At 34.4% G+C, this 22,177-nt stretch overlaps 4 protein-coding genes across 4 annotated transcripts in view; 1 reads left to right on the forward strand and 3 right to left on the reverse strand.

Moving 5' to 3' along the window:
• Window positions 1-22,177, forward strand: part of LOC123665238 (complexin) — a 417,462-nt gene that overhangs the window by 109,506 nt on the left and 285,779 nt on the right. The window lies entirely within an intron of this gene.
• Window positions 14,925-15,676, reverse strand: LOC123665236. The gene has a single exon (XM_045599570.1). It carries the CDS (start codon window positions 15,535-15,537, stop codon window positions 14,998-15,000), a length of 540 nt encoding a protein of 179 aa, XP_045455526.1. The 5' UTR covers window positions 15,538-15,676; the 3' UTR covers window positions 14,925-14,997.
• LOC123664908 lies at window positions 15,747-17,773 on the reverse strand. Its single transcript, XM_045599277.1, has 2 exons — window positions 16,457-17,773; window positions 15,747-15,755 (listed from the first exon to the last, which is right to left on the reverse strand). The coding sequence occupies exons 1-2, from the start codon at window positions 17,771-17,773 to the stop codon at window positions 15,747-15,749; spliced, it is 1,326 nt and encodes a 441-aa protein (XP_045455233.1).
• On the reverse strand, window positions 18,005-20,245 carry LOC123664909. The gene has a single exon (XM_045599278.1). It carries the CDS (start codon window positions 20,243-20,245, stop codon window positions 18,005-18,007), a length of 2,241 nt encoding a protein of 746 aa, XP_045455234.1.

Genomic DNA, 22,177 nt, shown 5'->3' on the forward strand with positions numbered 1-22,177 from the left:
ATAGAGTAGTCGATAGAGATATTTCGATTCTACAAAACTGTTTTAATTGTTTTTTTTTTTTGAGTAATTTCATTTTTTAATATTTTTTTAAGCTTATAAATGGATAGAGTTGGGACCTTTGCAGTCTCATAGCGGTATACCTTCTGAATTCGATAAAGAGCGTCATTTATGTGGATTTGTCCAGAAAATAACCTGCGATCATAAAACGATTCTCAGTCAACTTCATCATAAAAATAACCAACCGCCTTAAAAATTGATATAGTTATTAATTTGACTTATCTTATGTTCAGTTACGGTTTCTAGGAACTCTCGTAATGGAAATTTTGTTTTATCATCTCCTCTATCTATCAGTCGTCATTTATTTTCTCCATTTAGTTTTAAAATATATAATGATTTTAGACAGACATCACCATAAAATTCTACATTTATAAAATAAATAGGTGTAGTGACATTTTAATTTATGTAAAAATTCTCAAAGCAGCGTTAGTTATGAACCGGATTGTACGATAAGCGAACGGACGTTTAAGTCATAAAAATATGGTAATATTATTCGAGCTTTATGATAAGTCGTATCAAAAACTTTAAGCTTAATTTTAAATTTTTGGACGACGGTAAAAATGTTATTATTTAAAAATGTAATTTTATAATTACGATAAAAAATTCCGAAAACAACAATGGTATATGAAATAAGTAATCATTTTTTAAAATATGATCTATTCAACATGATGCAGTGACGGTGGAAAGGTTCATCTTTTTGTTACATTTATTTATTTTACGTTAATTTAAGTTCGCCAAAACTTTATATAAATAAGCAATATAGAATGGTTGACAGTAAATACGTACCTTACCTTAATCCATAACTAAAATACATAACCCTAATCTTACCTATAGTAGTGAGATGTTGGGTATAAAAAAACTTAGTGTTGCCAAAATTTCGCAGTTTCGCAGCTGCATCTATTATTTTTTACTTCTTAATTTAACTAATATTTAAGTCTCATTCTCTCTTCATCTCTCTCTGAAACTTGTGCCGCAGTAACATAATTTATATGATTGATAAAATTATATCCCAATACCCAATATCGAAATCATTAAATATACACGGTCGCCTGTGTCTAAGGTAATCAACTTAATGCTTGTGTTATAAGTAACCGCCAACTGATATACCTAGATTATTATTTTTTGTCGTAAAATATACATATATTAAAATATGTATTATTTATATGTAAAATAATAATACATACTACACAAAATTGTATTGTAACTATTATATTTCATTATGTATATTATTCATTTTATTTTGTGTAATTGATATTAAATGTCTAATGTCGCGATGAAATGGCTACACCTACGTGATAGTCTGGATAATATCATAATTATAGAAATTAAGCCTACGATTATCGTAACTAAAATGTCAGTAATAGGGATAGTATTGAATAAGTAAACACTTGATAACGATCATAATTTAGTTCCTTTTAAATATTTTTTTCCCTTTTAAGCATTTGTATTGGCCATACAGGTGTGTACTGTGGTCTGGGTGTTTGTGCAGTCCATGTGGGTCTCCCCATCGTGCCTCGAAGAGCACGTTAAGCCGTCGGTCCCGGTTGTTATCATGTACACTTAATAGCGCTCGTTACTCATAGTAGGGAATATATCCACCAACCTGCATTGGAGCAACGTGGTGGATTAAGCTCTGATCCTTCTCCTAAATGGAGAAAGAGGCCGATGCCCAGTAATGGGATATTACAAGGCTGAAGCAGAAATATTTTTTTATGATTACATTTTGCCTGTAACCTACCCTGCCGAAGAGCCTCTTTCTCCGTGTAGGGGAAGATCAGAGCTTATCCACCACGCTGCTCCATTGCTTCCAAGAACGATAGCTTAACGTGCTCTCCGGTACACGATGGGAGATTCACAAGGACAGACAATCAAGCCGGAGAAAAATATTTGTGATAAATACAAATTCTCATTCCAAGCGGTAGTCCAACCAGCATACATGTACATGGGATACGTACTAATACACCCAAGCGGTTGTTCCACAATTTTTTTTTTAATATCACTATGTCGGCAAACAAGCGTACGCCTCACCTGATGGTAAGAGATTACCGTAGCTTATAGACGCCTGCAACACCAGAAGTATCGCAAGCGCGTTGTCGACCAAATCCCCAATCCCCCCCCCTCCCAGGATCTGGTCACCTTACTCACCAACAGGAACACAATACTGATTTAAAACAGTATTATTTAGCTGTGATCTTCAGTAAGGTTATTGTTTTGTATTATTAATTCAAATCAATAATCTGAAGCCATTAACGAGCAATTAAATTAAACACGTCTCCGTCCTACTGTCAATGACTTATAGTTGATACAAACAGACACTATATAACATTATCTATATAGATGGTATGTTATAATTTGTGATCAACGGTCAGATCACGACCACCGCCCACAAATTACTGCGCTTAATCAAATACGTGTCTCGCTAAATAGATATGTGACTAGAGTAACTATCTCTACGTGTGTAAAATACGAGATACTCGTTGTCAGTTAACTTGCAACGATGTGTTTTCATTGGTTAGCTAAGAGGGTATCATCGTGTGATGTTATATAGCCTATATTATTTTTAATTACTGTAGATTTCTGAAAAGAAAATAACTGTTCATTAGTCCACCCAGGAGGATCTTTTTCGAAAAAATGAACAGCTTGACAATTGATTACTTTAAAATGAGATTTTGAGAATGAAATCTGAGAGCTAATGTACTAAAAAATTTACAAGGAAAATAATTATTTACTGTAAATATACATTATATTTGTTCAAGACAAGCGATTTAAAGGCCTTATTCTTATACTAAATAGTAAAAAGATAGCGATCGTTACTCATAGTAAGAAATATATTCCCCAAGCCGCGGTTGAACAGCGTGGTTCTTCTACATGGAAAAAGACCCCTATGCTCAGTAGTAGGATGTAATATGCTGAATCACGATAACAGTTTACACGATCAAGCCAAAATAAGTTAAACAAAATTTTTATTCGCAAGCAAAAAAAAATCTCAATGACAATATTTCGTTTCTTTTTCAGTATAATAAACTTAGAAAAAGTATGAGACATAATCTGAGCGCATACGAAGTCGCAGGGCTGTCACTAAATAAATGCAAAAAAATCTATATTCCAAGCTTTATATCTAAATTCACTCGCTGCGAAACATTGCATGTAAACGCAGACAAGTATATCTCATAATATTATCACGATCATAATTTATAAGATCTAAAAATGTATTCTGTCTGCTCGTAGCAATTGGTAGTCGGATTACGTAGCAAGTTGCTACGGCGTAGCTATATGCTGATTTTCGTACATATGACATTATTTTCCTTTGGATTTTTTGCATTAGAAGAATTTTTATAAACATTAAAAGAATGAAACTTAGAGCTAATGACCATTTTTATGAAAGACAACAAAAATATGTGTTACGTCGTAACTTTTTACTGGGTGGATCGATATCCATGATTATTTTTTAACTGACTTCCAAAAAGGAGGAGGTTCTTAATTCGATTGTTTTTTTTAGTATCATCAGAACTTTTAACTAGGTGGACCGATTTTGAAATATTTTTTTAAATCGAAAGGTATCGCATTTCATGTGGTCTTATTTAAATGTAATAATAATAATAAATACTTTTTATTGTACACAATAAAGAAACGTAATAAAACAGGTGATACATACAAAGAAAGATGTACAAAGGCGGTCTTATCGCTAAGGGCGATTTATTCCAGGCAACCTTAGGGTATAGGACAGGGTGTAGAAAAAGAAAAGCGGTAGAGAAGTGTACAAAGAGTTGATGAATAACTGGCATGGAGTTTACAAGCAATATAATATACATAATATACACATATGTGCACATATAAATATACAAATAAAGGTAATCAAATAATGTAATCGATATTAGACAGGTACTTTATGAGTTGTGTCTATTAATACGTATTATTAAATTGCCTGTTGTTAGGCGCGTACATAGCACACGAAACACTACACCAGAGTGGTTGTTAATAAATAAATAAATAAAATATAATAAATATTTGATTCATCCTTCAGCGTTATTTTCTCCTTATAATCATGTTAGTTTAGCGAATTTCTGTTTACATTTAATCTCTATTAGTCCCGAGGGGGAGATTTACTGAGACCCGAGGTTTTTTAGTTTCTGGTCACGTAAGAAGGAAGTTGCTGGTGAGTCATGGCTCGCTAGATTTTATTATGCACTGTTCATAACTGTTTAATATTTCTCCGTTCGTCTAAAAATACAAATTGTAGTATTTTTTAATTTATTTTATTTAATTTAGGGCTTTTTATAGACAAGTACATATCTCTAGTCATCATAGTCTCATGAGTGCCATTGCAACTGAATTCTAATAATACAATCAAATAAAACTTATGAGTCTGATTAATATAATGGCCTCATTAAACGATTAATGATGTAACAAAACGAGATAATTTTTAGAAGCTTTAGAAAGGAGGCTCAACTGGGGAAGTACCTCGAGCTTATAGACGATCAAGGCTAAATTAATACTACTGCTTTCAAGCAGTATTGTATTCGTTTAATGAGTAAGGTTGCCAGAGCTCCTGGGGGGGGGTTGCGAGTAGGGTTAGCAACACGTTTGCGATACTTCTGGCGATCGTTTATAAGCTATGGTAATCACTTACCATCAAGTGAGCCGTTCGCTTGTTTGCCAATCTATTTATATTTGAAAGGCGGAAGCCTAATTCACAATACACTTACGTGGTATAGTATACATAGCGTATCTGAAGCCACAGGAGACTTTAAGTCATACATTTACATTCTGATGAGTTTGTTTATTTCCCTACATCTTGTAAATGGTAATTAATTTAGTATGATTACCCAAATTATGTTCCAATTACGCGAAATTACTTCATTAACCTCTATTAGCATTTTCGCCTTACACAAGGTGTTTCATTATTCTTTATTAACAATTAAGTATTCTATCCCATTTACCTACATTTTATATTCATTACTTAAAACAAATTGCCTTATTTATTAATAATTTTTTTTAATTAAACCTACACACACGATCTTTTATTCCTAAGGAAACCAATGCTTGTGTTATAGGTAACAGCCGACCGTTATAGATTAAATATCAGTCAGTCAGTCAGCTCAGCCTACTGCAGTCCACTGCTGGACATAGGCCTCCCCAAGTTTGCGTCAGACATCCCGGTAAAACCCACATGATTAAATATAATTTTTGATAAATATAAATACAAATAATAAATATATAAATAAATAATTATATTTACACCCAGACTCGGAGTAGGAATCGAGCCTACAACCCTCGGATTAGAAATCAGGGTCACTATATATTTTTTTTATGTCACTAGGTCGGCAAACAAGCTTACGGCTCACCTGATGGTAAGCGATTACCGTAGCTTATAGACACCCGCAACACCAGAAGTATCGCAAGCGCGTTGCCGACCCAATCCCCAATCCCCCCAGGAGCTCTGGTCACCTTACTCACCAACAGGAACACAATACTGCTTGAAAACAGTATTATTTTGCTGTGATCTTCTGTATATATTTATTGTTGTATATGGCAACACACCTCTATTATTATTAGTGTTAATAAGGTTGATGGCACTGGCAACATTATAAGAGTTAGAATATGAACACTATGTAATCAAGATGTAATAAAGATGGCTCATTGCAAGAAGTCTTTTATTTAAAATACAACAACATATAAAACATTTATTTTATATTATATTCAATATATTTATTTTATTTTATATTTTTTTTTTTTTTATTTACACTTTCGCACACCAATACAAGGTTTTAACAGTATTACAAATGAAATATATAATTAGCATCAGTTGCAACAGGCGACCTTATCGCTAATACAGCGATCTCTTCCAACTAACCTTTGGGCAGAGGACTAAATAAGGAGTATAACTATAAAGCTGCGCCACCGGACTAGTCAAACATAAAATAACTTTCAAACATTGTAAACATACTTGAACCCTTCAAATGGAAGTGCTATTGACATTGTTAAGTCTAATATTTGTTTAGATAGAGTCAGAAACCCTTTGAATCTCTGTGGCAATATAGAATAGAGCTACGGTACTGTAAACACCTAGTATATTATTGATATAAATATCGTATACAATTTCTTTATTTTTAATGAGACAATATCAGTAAGTTTCTTTTCTCTATAGTCTCTTTCATACATTAAAATTAAATAAATAACATGTTTTTAATTTTCATTTTTTTATATAAGTTTAAGACTCAACAGTCCCGCTATAGATAGGATAGACACACACAATAGAGGACACCATTGTCGGGTGTCTAGAAACCAAGACAAACATCTGAATGGCCCATTAAAAAGTTTTTCATAAGCGAAGATCGAAGCCGAGACCGTAAGCGTAACAGGCAGCGCAGTGAACTCTGTGTCAATTTATTATCAAAAAGGCAGCGCATTGAACTCTGCGCCAATTTGTTACCGAAAAATTTAACGTAACAAAATATGAAATACACAAAATATAAAATGTTCATATCATTGGTTACATTCTATGCTAGTTCGTCGTAGTCGTTCGTCTACTTACGTTGTATTACTTGTCGATCTAGTTAAAGTCGATTTACACAATTATTTAGAAGTCTGTAAAAAGCTACAGATCACAAAAAGATTGTAAAAACGATTTCAAACTCAACGTTCACTAAATGCACTCACATCATCATCTTTGTAATCTTCGATATATTCCGTGAATCTGTATCTTTATTTATACAAAACATTTCAAAAACATTTGTATCATAGCATATCGTGTTCCAAAGAGCTGCATTATTTAAATTTAATGGCACTGTTCGATGTGAAATGGAGTCACGCGCTGGATTTGTCTGATCGAAATGGCTCCGTCATCCATCTTGGATGAAATGGATTTTGAAACAATAATGCACTTGTATTAGTTTGTGTCTTAAGATATCAATTATCGAATGTGTATTTCGGATTTCTGAATCTTATTTTCCTGTTTTAAATTGTGTTTATGATTTTTGTTGTATGGGCTCTTTGCCACAGAGTAATATCAAATTGAATTTAGCTCACACAAGCAATATACAAAAAAATCCATATATTATACAATAACTCACTTACAAGGGTGAGAGTGTGCAAGATTGATTCAACAGAAAGTCGTGAAAAGTCGTGCTGTTTAAAAGCTTTTTGTAACTCAATTTTGAACGACCTTCAACCGATTGAGCTGAAATTTTGTATACACGTTTAGTTTGGATTGCAATGCATGACTAGTTGTGTGACATTATTTTAAATCTAATATGATGGAACGCGCAAGATAGCGGACTATTTATTTTTAATATAATTCTGCAATATGGTTATCAAATGAAAAGGCCTTACTTAGAATAACTCTGAAAAATAAAGTGACGTTACTCTAAACCCAATATTGCGGCCTTCTCCGGACTAGGTTATTTATGCTTTCCTAGAATACGAGTATCAAATGTAAGCGGTTGCTGAGAACAACTCGAAAAATTTAATGATAACATTATCATCACCACCACCATTATCATCATCATAATCATCATCATCATCATATTTTAAAGATTGTGGACTAGTTTTTTAATGCTTGTCCTATAATATCGGTATGAAATAAAATAAAAGGTTTTTATCAAGGGTTTAAAATCTAATATGGCGGACTTTTCAAGATTTTGGGCTAAGTTTTTTACAATAAAACTCTTACTATCAACATACGAGTATAACGTCATTAAACAATTTATATGATTCAAAGTATGTAATTACACTACTATCGCCCGTAGACATCTGCAACATTGAATGAGTTGCGGGTGCGTGGCCTTTAGGGGAAAGACACACTCACAAAGTACACTCGATGGTTGAAACCCCGTAATGCAATGTTTAATATAGATAGTTGAAAAATATTATACGAAAAAAAACATGAAAATTGTGTAGTGATGCAATATTTTAATCTAAATCTATCAAAGAGACCATATTGACGAGCCTCTATACAACTGGGATCGAAAAAAAGATGGCTCCATCTTACCAAGATCCCTAGATGGCTCTATCTTACCCTACCCTAAAGATAGCGTTCGGAAATTAAAATATATATTTTTTTAAATCTAAATAGTAACAGGAAATTTCCTGCTCAAAATATGGAGCAACCCGACTGGAGTAGTAACTCAACCTTCATCATCAACAGAAGATCTCAACAGAAGATCACAGCTAAATAACACTGCTTTCAAGCAGTACTGTGTTCCCGTGTTGAGTAAGGTGACCAGAGCTCGGGTGGTTGGGAATAGCTTTCTGATGCCTCTGGTGTTGCAAGCGTCTAAGCTATGGTAATCGCTTACCATCAGGTGAGGCGTACGCTTTTTTCTGTCTTAGATATTTAAAAAAAAATTATTATATATAGTATATTCTCAAAATCCCACAGGATCTAGACTAATTCCTTTAATAATAACATCATCTTCAACGTAATTTATATTTTCAGATAAGTTCTCTCGATATTGCCCCATTTGCCAACCTGACGTCTTGTCGATCTTTTAAGCAATAACGTCAGCGTGATTTGGGTCAGGGGCTAAATTGAGTCACGCACGGCGCTTGTACCCATACGTCGCTATCAAGATAAATCGAACTTAGGATACATTTACCAGTTGACAACTTTAGACGGCGATTTATTTGAAAGAGAAAAATAGTTGTTTTAATTTAAAGTAACGAACGAGTAAATACGCAATACTACTTTTATTTCATAGTATAGACACAAACTGATTTGAAATTCACTGAGGTAGGGGCACAGCAGGAAATTTTCTGCTCAAAATATGGAGCATCCCAACTGGGGTAGTACCTCGACCTTACAGAAGATCACAGCTTAATGATACTGTTTTCAAGCAGTGTTGTGTTCCGACTTGTTTGTCGACTTAGTTGCATATGAAAAAAATGGTCGTCTGTTCCTTCCTACTGTAAGCAAATTAATGCTTTTGTCATAGGTAACAGCCGACTATTATAGCTAGATTTTTTTAAATAAATAAACATAGATTGTAACATAATAGATTGTAATAAAACATAATTTTAAATATATGTGTTCCGTTTTCAACGTCAAGTGTTCTATAATTTTTATCTTTCCGCGCGCTTATTAATTCAACCAATGCAATGTCATAATTTCGTTTCAAACGGTACATGCTTGTGTATTTGACCAATGAGAGAGCCCGAATCACCGGCGCGCACGCGCTATATAAATATAAATATTACACCCAGACTTAGGTGGGAATCGAACTCACAACCCGCAGAGCAGAAAGCAGGGCCAACACAAACTGCGCGAACGGGGTAGTCCTACAACGCTAGTAGCTGAATATTCTTCAGCAAATAAATATAAATAATCTCTACACAAAACACACATGGTCGTCTATTCCTAAAGTAAGCAACTTAATGCTTGTGTTATAGGTAACAGCTGACTGGTATAGCTACATATTTTTTTCGATAAACATACTTATAAGTAATACGTATATAAATAAATAACACAGCCCCCGGAGCAGAAAGCAGGGTCACTAGAAACTGGGCCAATAAGCTCGTCGAAATCGTCGTTTGAAACTCTGACTTTAATTCTCTCTTTCAAAATAACCCGACTTGATTTCAGGATACAAAGTACTCAGTATTCTAGCTCGTATTATGAACTCATACTTAATATAATGTATAATTTAAAAAAAAATCGAAATTTTAAAATAATATAAAAATAGATGCGGTATAAATCAGGTCCACGTAGAATAGTGCCAAGAATATATAAGTGATATTTTCTCGTTGAATCAATATGTCAGTTCTCGGGACAAAAATGCACGCTTTAAGCTTCAGCCTGTAATATACCACTACTGGGTATAGGTTCTTTCCCCATGTTAGGAGAAGGATCAGAGCTTAATCCACCACGCTGCTCCGATGCGGGTTGGCGGATATATTCCCTTCTATGAGTAACGATCGCTATCAGATGTACATGATAACAACCGGGACCGATGGCTTAACGTGCTCTCTGAGGCACATCATCATTACAGCCTATACAGTCCACTGCTGGACATAGGCCTCCAGAAGTTTACGTCAAAAATAGCGTGAACTCATGTGTGTTGCCCATAGTCACCACGCTGGGCAGGCGGGTTGGTGACCGCAGTACTGGCTTTGTCGCACCGAAGACGCTGCTGCCCGTCTTCGGCCTGTGTATTTCAAAGCCAGCAGTTGGATGGTTATCCCACCACTGGTCGGCTTTTTAAGTTCCAAGGTGGTAGTGGAACTGTGTTATCCCTTAGTCGCCTCTTACGACACCCACGGGAAGAGAGGGGGTGGCTATATTCTTGAGTACCGTAGCCACACAGTACTCTCTGAGGCACGGTGGGGCACAAGGACTGCACAAATACCCAGACCACGGCAAACACCTGTATAGCTAATACAAATGTTTGTCATGTGCGGGGATAGAACCCGCAACCGCCAGCGCAACAGGTCAACAATCCATGGCTGTAACCGTTGCGCCAACGCGGCGTCCAAAAAATGCACCAGTAATACACTAATAAAACAAAATATAACTTAATTCAAAAATAGAATAACGTCATAATTATAGTGAAAAAAAAAACATGTCGTCAAATTTTTATTTACGTCCGATCAAAGCTGGAAACGCCGAACGCTCAAATGCACTATTTTGTAAAAAAAACCTTTAAAGCGATGTGCTTCTACAGCGATTCAAATTAGTACACTTCAGTACACACTATTACATTTATTTTGATAAACTTATTCTAATGTATTTAAAACTTTCAAAGGGAACTAAAACTTAATGTTTAAAATAAATTAAATTATATTTTAAAATAAATGTCTCTATGTCTAATATAAATTTAGTATTTTGGGAAGCAACTTTGTTCGCAGTAGCGTTTACATTACTATTAATTATATTTGATTTACAATTCATTATTATAATTATATTAATACTAGCTGACCCCGCAAATGTTGATTTGGCATATATGTTATTAAACCCCTTAATCCCTATCCACTTAAGGGCCTCCAACTTAAGGGTATGAAAAATAGATGTTGGTCGATTTTCAAACCTACCCAATATGCACACAAAATTTTATAAAAATCGGCCCAGCCGTTTCGAAGAAGTAATAATAATATCTAAGGTGTTTTGTAAGTATTTGTATATTGTACCCACTAAATAATATTTTATTTCGTTCTGAATTGAAGATCGGTTTTATATGAAAAAATATTGCTAACAAAACTTACGGATTTACGAAAACATTTTTAGATGTTCATATTTATTGAAGCGTTGAACCGAAATAAGCCACGAATCCTTACAATGTGAAAGGAAAGTTTTTCTTAAATATTACTCTTACTTTTATACTTTATCTATTAACGTATATAATATTCAATTCAAAAAAGGTTATAAAGATGCTAAATTAATTTAAAGCAACATTAATATTTTTATAATCTAATTTCTAAATATTTTTTTTATTATTTTCAGGTACTGCGTCATCTCCATTGAATCTACAGTAGAGAGGTATGAGGAATGATTGGTATCACAAATTGCCCAACATTTGAGCAAGACCTTTCTTGCTATACCCTGTGTACATTATTTTTATGCTATAAATTTTGTTGTCTGAAATTTAAAACCTGTCAAGTAATCTCATATCAATAAACAATCTATTCAAACTGGAAATTCAATAATTGAGTTCGAACAGGACGTGAAATGGAAAATGTTTAAAACATTTAAAAAACCCGCCGACCTGTCGAGCCACGGAAGAAATTATATCAATTCACGTTTTAATTTCCCCGCGGAAGCACGCCGCGGTTGCAACGGTTACTATTGTTATGTTGAATTCAATTGATGGCAGCTGTAATAGCTCAGGGGGTTTAACTGGAAATTTAAAGTTCTGGTTGCAAATTTTCTTAAATAAATATAATAAATTGAATATATTCAATGTAGCCAATTGATGTAGTATTATTTCGCTTCAGCCTGTAATAACCCACTACTGGACATAGGCCTCTTTCCCCATGTAGGAGAAGGATCAGAGCTTAATCCACCACGCTGCTCCAATGCGGGTTGGCGGATATATTCCCTGCTATGAGCCGATCGCTATCAGATGTATATGATAACAACCGGGACCGACTGCTTAACGTGCTCTCCGAGGCACGGCGGCGAGACCCACAAGGACTGTACAAACACCCAGACCACGGCAAACACCTGTATGGCTAATACTTTTTAAAAATTGATTCTATAGAAGTTAACTCGTAAAAAATTGGTTGTATTTTGGGGATATATGTACATGTCTTAGACTAGGTGCTAAAATAGAATGTAGTCAACTCCTATTTATGCAATCAATAAGTAGTTGACTACATTCTATTTTATCTAAGCAATATTTTATTTAATTTAATCTAAAGATAAAATTAAAATTATGTTACACTTTTATGGACTGGCGGAATTTTCAAAATGAAAACATTTTCTTTCGCAAGCCGTATTATAATTTCAAATTCTCGTAATAGTGGACCGGGGATCAAAAACTTTGCCGTGGTTCACAGACTTTGTAAGCAGAGACTTATAAAAACTTAGCATATCTAAATAATTAAAAACGTCGCTACTTTATAATTTTAGAACGAAATGTTTATGACAAAACTTAAACAGTTTTCTCTTTTTCTCTCTCACTTTCTCTTTTTCTGTCCCATTTTTTCTAACTGTTTATTTGAAATAGTTTTAAAAAAATCTGTATTTATAAATATCTAAGATAATGCTTACTTATTTTACAAAGCAATAAAGCTTAACATTTACGTGCTGATTCAGTTAAAGTCGGTTCAGAATCATTTGTTTTTATTTTGTATTTGAAAGCCAGCAGTTGGATCATTATCCTGCCATCGGTCGGCATTTTAAGTTCTAAGGTGGTAGCGGAACTGTGTTATCCCTTAATCGCCTCTTACAACAGCCACGGCAAGATAGGGGGTTGGCTATATTCTTTACTGCCGAACCACACAGCTGAGCTACTATCTGGGACTAAAACAGACCATAAAATATCAAGCTATAGTTATAAAACGCGATATGTCATTTCACTAGGTAGTCTTCTTAGTCCGCAATTTAAAAAACTTTTCGTATTTAATATTCATACTCTGAATTTTTCTCATGTAAATTCAAGACTCGGCCTCATGTTTGAGTTCTTAGAAAACAGTTTTTCGCTCGGGGCTCGTTTGAATCACGTCTTTGAAGAAAAATTTTTTCGTCATGTCCGAGACCTCGTAATATAAGTTCTTTGGAGAGGTAAATGTGTTTTAAAGGTATTTTTTAAATATTCCGTTTAGCTGTTTTATACTTAGTTTAGCTTACTTAGTTAAGCAAAGCATATTAATGCAGTATATACGAGGATTGTTTGTGGTTTTGTGTATGTTCTGTTGACATAATAGTTATGTAAGAAACGGCTTAGCGAGATAATTTATTATTGAAAAAATCTAAAGAAGTTTTAGCACATTTTTATTTTAAGTAAATTGCCTTTTAGTAATAAATGATTTTAAACTTTGAACAAACAATTATTATTGTAACGCTATATACAATTAAAAGATTGGGTACAATATATACAATTTTATATCTACAACTTTACTGTAGTAGGTCCTTAGGCAGTCGGTCCCGGTTGTTATGATGTACACCAGATAGCGATCGTTACTCATATTAGGGAATATGGATATATTTTATATTGCCAACCCGCATTAGAGCAGTGTGGTGGATTAAGATCTGATCCTTCTCCTACATGGGAAAAGAGGCCTATACCAAGCAGTGGGATGGTACAGACTGTAGCGATAGGTCCATAACTTATATTTGTAATGAATAAACACATATCACTAAAAGCCCAAATAAATGTTAGGTTATTTTACAACAAAGGAATACAATGTACACGAACAGATACAGCAAACTTTTTTTTTTGATTAAGTTGCAAACATATAGTTAATACATACGCGCATAACTACTACCCTCTGAGCAGTAAGCAGAGTAATCGCGCCAATAGCGTAGGATATATAAACAATGAGAACTCAAAAATAGTGTCAATCTTAATTATTTTAACCGACTCATCGACTCATAGATTTTTATTTTTCTAACCGATATCCCGACGAGTACCGAAGTAACAAAGAATCACCAAAATCCACCAAACTTTACTCAAATGACCCTTCAAATGCGAGGCGAATGGCTGTCATTTATGAGTGTCAAAGTATTAAAAAAATATTAATAATAAACATTTTTAAGTCCTTAAAACCTCAAATAAAGGCTATTTTATGACACGTCCCCTAGCGAACACGTCACGAAATATCGTCATTTTGGAAAGTCCAGTCATTTATTTCATTAGGGTTTTTATTGTTTGGGCTCTTACTAAGTCACTAGGTTGCGTGCGAGGCGTGTTAGAGAGGAGGGTTCCTTAAAGTTACCCACCAACATATTATGTAACGATAGTGGCATGGCATTTGACATTCGACTGTCTTTTTTTATATCATTTAATTTTTAAACAACTTCTACATTTACAGACGTGTCAGTATAGAGTTGTATTTTATTATATTCTTTATTGTACTAAGTAATTTAACAATAGTCATTATAATATCGGAAGTTGGCAAGAGCGCACTTATCTACAAGAGATCTCTACCAGTCAACCCATGGCAGTGAGAGATAATGTGAACGCGGGGCAAAGTAGTGCAGGAATAGAAGAATAAAAAATAAAATAAAAATCATACAATACATACACTACACATGAATTACATAGACTATTAACACGCACTGTTTGCGCTTACATGAATATGAATATGAATAATTGATTAAATGATTACTGCTAGATTATTTCGACCTCCATTTTGATGGCTTCGATTCTCTCTTGCAAGTAAAGTGACGCCTGGGCAGGGACGGTGATACCAGTTGTAAAAAACTAATTTCTTGTGTTGCAACTTTGTAGAATAAAACTTTAACTTAAAATATATGTAATAATAAATCTTCTCATGAATGAAAGCCTAAACATCCTCCCCCGCGTTGAAAGATTTCCTTTCAACAGATTCGTCGTCCAAAAGTGGGCAGATGCGGGTGAGGGGTCTTCTAAGGCAGCCCCTGGTTGTGTTAACATCAGCCACTCGTGCCACACCATCAGGTCCATGGTAGAGACGAGCAACTCGTCCAAGACGCCAGCATAAGGGAGGCAAGTTTTCCTCTTGAAGCAGGACCAAATCTCCAATCTTCAAAACTGGTCCATGCTTTGTTCGCCACTTGGAACGTTGTTGCAGTTCCGAGATGTATTCTTTGTGCCAGCGCTGCCAGAAATGTTGCCTTATTTGTTCAAGACGAGCATATCGTTGGAGTGCGGTCGTCTTCTGTTCCACTAGCTCAGGTGCAGGTAATGCAGTGATTGGTCGTCCAATAAGAAAGTGCCCTGGAGAGAGGGGAAGAAAATCGTTAGGACTAGAGGATAAAGGACACAACGGGCGACTGTTAAGGATACCTTCCACCTGTGCAAATAGTGTGCTTATCTCTTCGAAAGTCAAGTGGGTGTTACCCATAACACGTTTAACATGGTATTTAGCCGATTTTACGCCGGCCTCCCAGACACCGCCGAAATGAGGAGCATAAGATGGTGAGAATTTGAATTTTATTTCCTCTCCAATCGCAAAATCTAACACTGAATCAGAATAGGATTTTAAAAAAAATAGCAATTTCTTTAGCTGCTCCTACAAAATTGCGACCATTGTCACAAAATATTTCCAGCGGCTTACCACGCCTAGCAATAAAACGGCGTAAAGTCATTATGAATGCGTCTTTGGTTAAATCGCTGACGGCTTCTAAATGTATGCATTTGTAGCGAAGGCAAATGAATAGACACAAATAACATTTTACAAGCCGAGCTCCGCGACCCCGTCTATTTAGTATCATGAATGGACCCGCGAAGTCGATGCCTACAGTACGAAACGGAAAATCGACTGTAACACGTTGTGATGGCAAAGTTCCCATGAATGGACTTAGAGTTTTACCTCGCAGCCGTCTGCATGTGATGCACTTTTGAACTGTGCTTCTAGCTAAGCGTCGACCATTGATAGGCCATATCTGATCCCGTACAGAAGCGAGCAGTAATTGTGGGCCTGCGTGTAAATTTCGTAAATGACAATCTTCAAAAATGAGCTTGGTAAGATGATGAGAGGCATGTAAAAGTATCGGGTGCTTTCTATCACAACTTAAATTAGAAGCATCTATACGACCACCGACTCTAATTAAACCGTTTGCATCAATAAATGGAGACAAAGATAAAATGGTTGACTTAGAATTTATAAATTTGTTTTTAGTTAGCGAATGATATTCTTGTGGAAATAATTGTTTTTGAGCTGTTATACATAAATAATAAAATGAATCATTCAATTCTTCAATTGTGAGTTTACTGACTATTTTATTTTTAGGATTTTTTATGTTATAAAGAAATCTCTTTACATATGCAACTACGCGTTTTAATTTATTAAGCTTAGAGTAATTTTCTATATTTATGACTGGGTCCATTGAATTTATTGTAGCTGTATGTGATTTTATTTCCGGTAATGTAGAATCTGAATGTTTAATTAATTGTGGCCATTCACACTCTGGTTTTAAAAGAAATGAAGGCCCTGACCACCACAATGACATATTAACAATTTCATTGGGTTGTACTCCTCTTGATATAAGATCAACAGGGTTCTCAGAGGATGGAACATAACGCCAAGAATCAGCATCTGTTAACTCGCAAATTTCAACAATTCGGTTGGCTACGAAAGTTTTTAAATTACTGAAGTTGGCTCGGAGCCACCCAAGGACAACACTAGAGTCACACAAATGAATAAGACGTACATTTTGATATCTTAAAGAATCAATAGTTGTTTTTACCAGTCTTGCAGACAATAAGGCGGCGCACAGCTCAAGCCGTGGTATTGTCATTGGTTTTATTGGCGCCACTTTGGACTTTCCACATAACAAAGAAACGGTAACATTACCTAGAGAGTCAAGGGATCGCATATATAGGCACGCCCCATATGCAGACTGAGATGCATCGCTGAAAGAATGCAGTTCAATGGATGATGGTGAATCACAAAGTGTGCGTCTAGGTATGTCTAGTGATTTTAAGCAATGCAAATTATCAGCAAATTTTTTCCATTCCAAATTAATATGATCAGAGACTGGTTCATCCCAAGTTAATTTTTCAGTCCATAAAAGTTGTAATAATAATTTAGGTTTGATTATGCATGGACTCAATAACCCAAGAGGATCAAAAATTTTAAATGATGAAGATAATATGAATCTTTTGGTTAACACATTACTTGAAGGTATCTGTATAGAAACATGCAAATTATCTGTATTGGAATTCCAACCTAACCCTAACGTATTTAATGAATTACTAATGCTTAAATTATCATTTGAATCGACTACATCAGACTGATAAATTGCCTTTGAATTTGATCTATATTTTCTTAAATTAAAACATCCCTTCCTAAGTGCTTCAACTACGAACTTCTGTATATAGAGAAGGGTGTCTTCTTCATCTGCACCAGTTATTAGGTCATCAACGTAAAAGTCGTGTTGAATAATTGTTTTTATGAGATCGTCATCGCATTCCTCCCCTAGTTGCCAAAGGCACCGAGTACTCAAATAGCTGGCACTTTTAAACCCGTAAGTGACAGTATTTAATCGATACGTTTCTAAAGGTTTTGACTCATCTTCTCTCCACAGTATGAGCTGCAGATTACGATCCTCTTCATGAAGGAGAATCTGGCGGTACATTTTTTCTATGTCCCCTGTCAAGAGATATTTATACTGTCGGGCTCTAATCAAAATGGAAAAAAGAGAGTCTTGAATATTTGGGCCCTTTAACTGTATGTCATTTACAGATAGACCTGAGGAAGTGCGTGCCGACCCATCAAAAACTACTCGTAATTTTGTTGATTCGCTGTTAGCTTTGAATACAGCATGATGGCATAAAAAATATGATGTACCTAGATTTGACGTTGATATTTATTCCAGATGGCCTAACTGTGCATATTCATGAATAAAATTGCTATATTGTGATTTCATTTCTGGTTTCTTATTTAATCGCTTTTCTAAATTAAGGAAGCGCCTTTTCGCTAGTGTATAAGAATCGCCCAACACATCGGGTGTATTAGCTAATGGGAGCCTAACACAGAATCTACCCGTGGGGAGACGGTATGTATGACGAATAAAATGGTTTTCGCATTCTTTATCTGCATCAGATAATATTGGATCTTGGGGAACTGATTCTAATTCCCAAAATTTAGATAATTGTGAATCAATTTTGTTGAAGTAAGATAGGTTAGACAGACAATGATTATAATTGCTTTTATGAATATTATTAGTAGAGGTAGAGATAGGGCCTCCGATCAGCCACCCTAGCTTGGAACTTCTTAGTTTAGGATTATTAGGGCCCAGAGACTTCTGCTCAGAGCCTAAGATGTCCCAAAATACATCGGCACCAATAATGATTTCTACTGGTGCGGGTTGATCAAAGGTCGGGTCTGCTAACTGAATGTTTTTTTGTAATTTGAATTGCTGAATATTGATGGATTGAATAGGGATTTCTCCTGAAAGATTCTTTAGTACTAAACATGAAAGTGAAATACTAAAATCTTTGTTAACTAATGAATTGAATTTTAAATTGCATGACTCTGTGACTTTATCACAAGAGTTGTTACCTATGCCTATAACGTTGATTGTATGAATTGGATTTGAATCTAGCGACAATGATTGTTTAAGAGATTGAGTAATAAATGAAGATTGGCTGCCACAGTCCAGCAGTGCGCGGACTGTTTTGCTTTGATTTGTATTAGGATTTGTTACATTGATTAATGCTGTAGACAATATGATTTGATTAAAGTTTTGTTTAGAAAAATTTGCTAATGAATGATTATTACTGAAATTAGTATCGTTTTCTACTGTAGGAATTTTAGAACTAGTTTTGTTTTTGGTGATGTGCAAAAGAGTATTGTGTCTCTTATTACACTCACGGCAAGGTCCTAAGTGGCATTCACGAATTGATTGCCCAAATCTTAAGCAATTAGGACACAAGTTTAACTTAGAAACTTCAATTTTTCGTTCTTCAACATTTTTGCTTAAAAATATAGGACAATTATATATTCGGTGATCTCCTTTGCATAGAACACAGCGATAATTTATTTGACTTGTGGCTGCAAAAGATTTCAATTGTCGTTCGCCAAAATTATTTTTACGAATTAATGGAATTGCAGGTCGTGACTGAGACAATATTTTATCTGGTTTATTTCGATTTAAACTTTCGAGTACATCTGAACGATCGGATAAGAATTTATGAAATTGTTTAAGTGTGGGTACATCATCCAATGTATTACGATATTCCTGCCACTTAACCATAGTAACATTGTCTAATTTTGAGGATACCATATGAATAATGAGCGTGTCCCACTTGTCAGTAGGTTCGCCTAAAGTAGCTAAAGCACGAAGGTTTTTTGTTACATGATCTACCAAAAATCGAAGTGATCTTTCTGATTCACGAGCCACTGTATTTATGTCAAAAAGAGCACTGAGGTGATGAGCTATAAGCTGCTTTTTGTTATCATAACGCTCACAAAGCAAAAGCCAAGCATCGTTATAATTTGCCTCGGATATTTCAATATTAGAAACTATACGTGCAGCATCCCCCTCCAAATATGATACCAAATAATGAAATTTATGAATTGACTGAAGTCTATCGTTATTATGTACTAGTGATAAAAATGAATCCCGAAAATCCAACCATCTGAAATAAGACCCATCAAATTTGGCAATTTGAATTTGTGGAAGCCTAAAGTTGACCTCGTGACGATCATGATTACAACAAGAATGTTCAAGAATAGTTTGATCTTCGCGCGGCGAGCTAGTGCTATTTGTGTCTTTCTGATTATTCTGAATTATTTGTAACCCCGTTGCAATAGTAATACAAAAATCCTGTTCAATATTATCACGCTCGATAAGCTCGCTGGTCATATTCTCAAAATTAAGTACTTCTATTCGTGATTGTAGCATATCAAAATCATCCGACAGTTTTTTAATTTTATCTACCTTCAATTGTAATTCGCCTATCTGAAGCGACGTCAAACTAATCGAGGAAATAGAATTCAAATAAGTTTTAAATTTAGTAATGCGGCCTTTTACAGAACTACGTCTTACGCATAGATCCTTCAACTCCTTTGCATTAACCGTTGAGACACTACTAGCTTCGGTCATTGTGGTTATTTAAACTTATAACTATTACAAAATTAATACAAATACTTAATTCAAATAAAGTGAAGTGATTATAAAAAACAAAATATATCTAAATGCAAAGAAGTGAATAGGCAAATCGAAAATAAATTAAGTAGGTAGTTAAAAAAATAATAATAATGTCTCACGCTCCTCAATTCGACGATGGTCAGGATTCCGCAATCGCACCGCTCGTAAACAAAAAAAAAAATGTTCGCAGCAAGCACTGGTTACCGCTCAGCTGATCCACTAGCTGCACCGATCGGCCAGCGTCAAGCGTACGCGCAGCATTCGAAAATCCTGAAGTAGTCGGCGAATAAATTAATATGATTTCCCGTCAACACTATTACGTTAATTCGTATTATAATTTTACATTAATTCGTATAACTCGTATACAAAAATAACAAAAATATAATACTGTTCATCTATTGCTATAATAAGTAACTTTTTACTGCAACTTAAAGATTTAATTTACTTTATTGAATAATTCTTTGTTAGTTTTACTATGGCTTTATTAAATAATAAAATATTTTATGCTTAAAAATGTTGATTCTTAATTGTTTTTAATGAAATTAGTACGCAATATAACTTTTAACAAAATGGATGTAGGTAGATAAAACACGTGTTTCGTACATGTTAATACTTGCAATTTTTGTATTTAATTTGCACAAGTGAAGCTGGAATTGGTTATAGGATGATGTAATGGATAGAAAAAAGGATTTTAGGGAATTTAGGGCACTTATCTTAGTAAGCTGCGTGGTCCACGATGGGTTCTGCGCACCAAGCTAAGGGCACGCCGTAGCCGCCCCTTCCGATCATTTTTTCAAGTATGATTGTTCTTCTGATTAAATGAATGAATTGACTGCTGTCTCAGGATCAGGCCTTTGGTTCTAATTAGTAGTTATAGTATATCTTGAATTTTGAATCTTGATTATGATTATTGCGATGTAAAATTTTATAGGTGATTCTTGTTGATTTTAATTTTCTAATCGTTCATCTTGCAGATTCGTAATCAACACGGTCGCCAAAAATTTGTTTGCGCTTACATGAATATGAATATGAATAATTGATTAAATGATTACTGCTAGATTATTTCGACCTCCATTTTGATGGCTTTGATTCTCTCTTGCAAGTAAAGTGACGCCTGGGCAGGAACGGTGATACCAGTTGTAAAAAACTAATTTCTTGTGTTGCAACTTTGTAGAATAAAACTTTAACTTAAAATATATGTAATAATAAATCTTCTCATGAATGAAAGCCTAAACACGCACAAATAAATATATACATATATAGATAATATAAACATACATACATACATACAAACATACATCTACTAAATAATTATATATTCATCTCATACGTCTGTACTGATTTTGGTAAATTAAGTAGGTAGGTAATTTTAATTAATTTTTTAGTGGTGTTTATTTTCTTTTTTCAATATTATGGTTTTTTTTTTTAAATAAAAATACATCCACGGGCTTTTAAAACCCATGTGCTTTTTTATTCCTAAAACATGCTATTTTTTTTATCAAAGTAGGCGTTTTTAAGAACATCACTACTTAACTTAGATAGGCTATCATAATGTTTCTAACAGAGACGTGAGTCCACCGACCGGTTCCTATTCTAACGTATAAGATGATTTGTTTTCGTTACTATTCTATTCAATATGTATATGTATATCTATATGTATATATATTTTTTATTTATTTATTTTTTTATTTCATATCTATCTTATATTATCTACACGAATAACACATTTTTCTAGTAATCATATATTTAAAAATATTTTGTCTCAGCATCATAAATATCAATATTGTATGTTTAAGTAAGACCGTAAATTAAGCTGTTTAGAGACCTTCAAACATATTCTAAATCCCATAAATAAGCAAACTTTAACAGTAATAAAGTGATCAATAA

The sequence above is a fragment of the Melitaea cinxia genome, chromosome 23 (genome assembly GCF_905220565.1).
Source record: "Melitaea cinxia chromosome 23, ilMelCinx1.1, whole genome shotgun sequence".
Classification (NCBI taxonomy): domain Eukaryota; kingdom Metazoa; phylum Arthropoda; class Insecta; order Lepidoptera; family Nymphalidae; genus Melitaea; species Melitaea cinxia.

Excerpts from the sequence above, each read along its gene's own strand:
- LOC123665236 (XM_045599570.1), bottom strand. The coding sequence starts at position 15,537 with ATGGGTAACACCCACTTGACTTTCGAAGAGATAAGCACACTATTTGCA.
- LOC123664908 (XM_045599277.1), bottom strand. The coding sequence starts at position 17,773 with ATGTACCGCCAGATTCTCCTTCATGAAGAGGATCGTAATCTGCAGCTC.
- LOC123664909 (XM_045599278.1), bottom strand. The coding sequence starts at position 20,245 with ATGACCGAAGCTAGTAGTGTCTCAACGGTTAATGCAAAGGAGTTGAAG.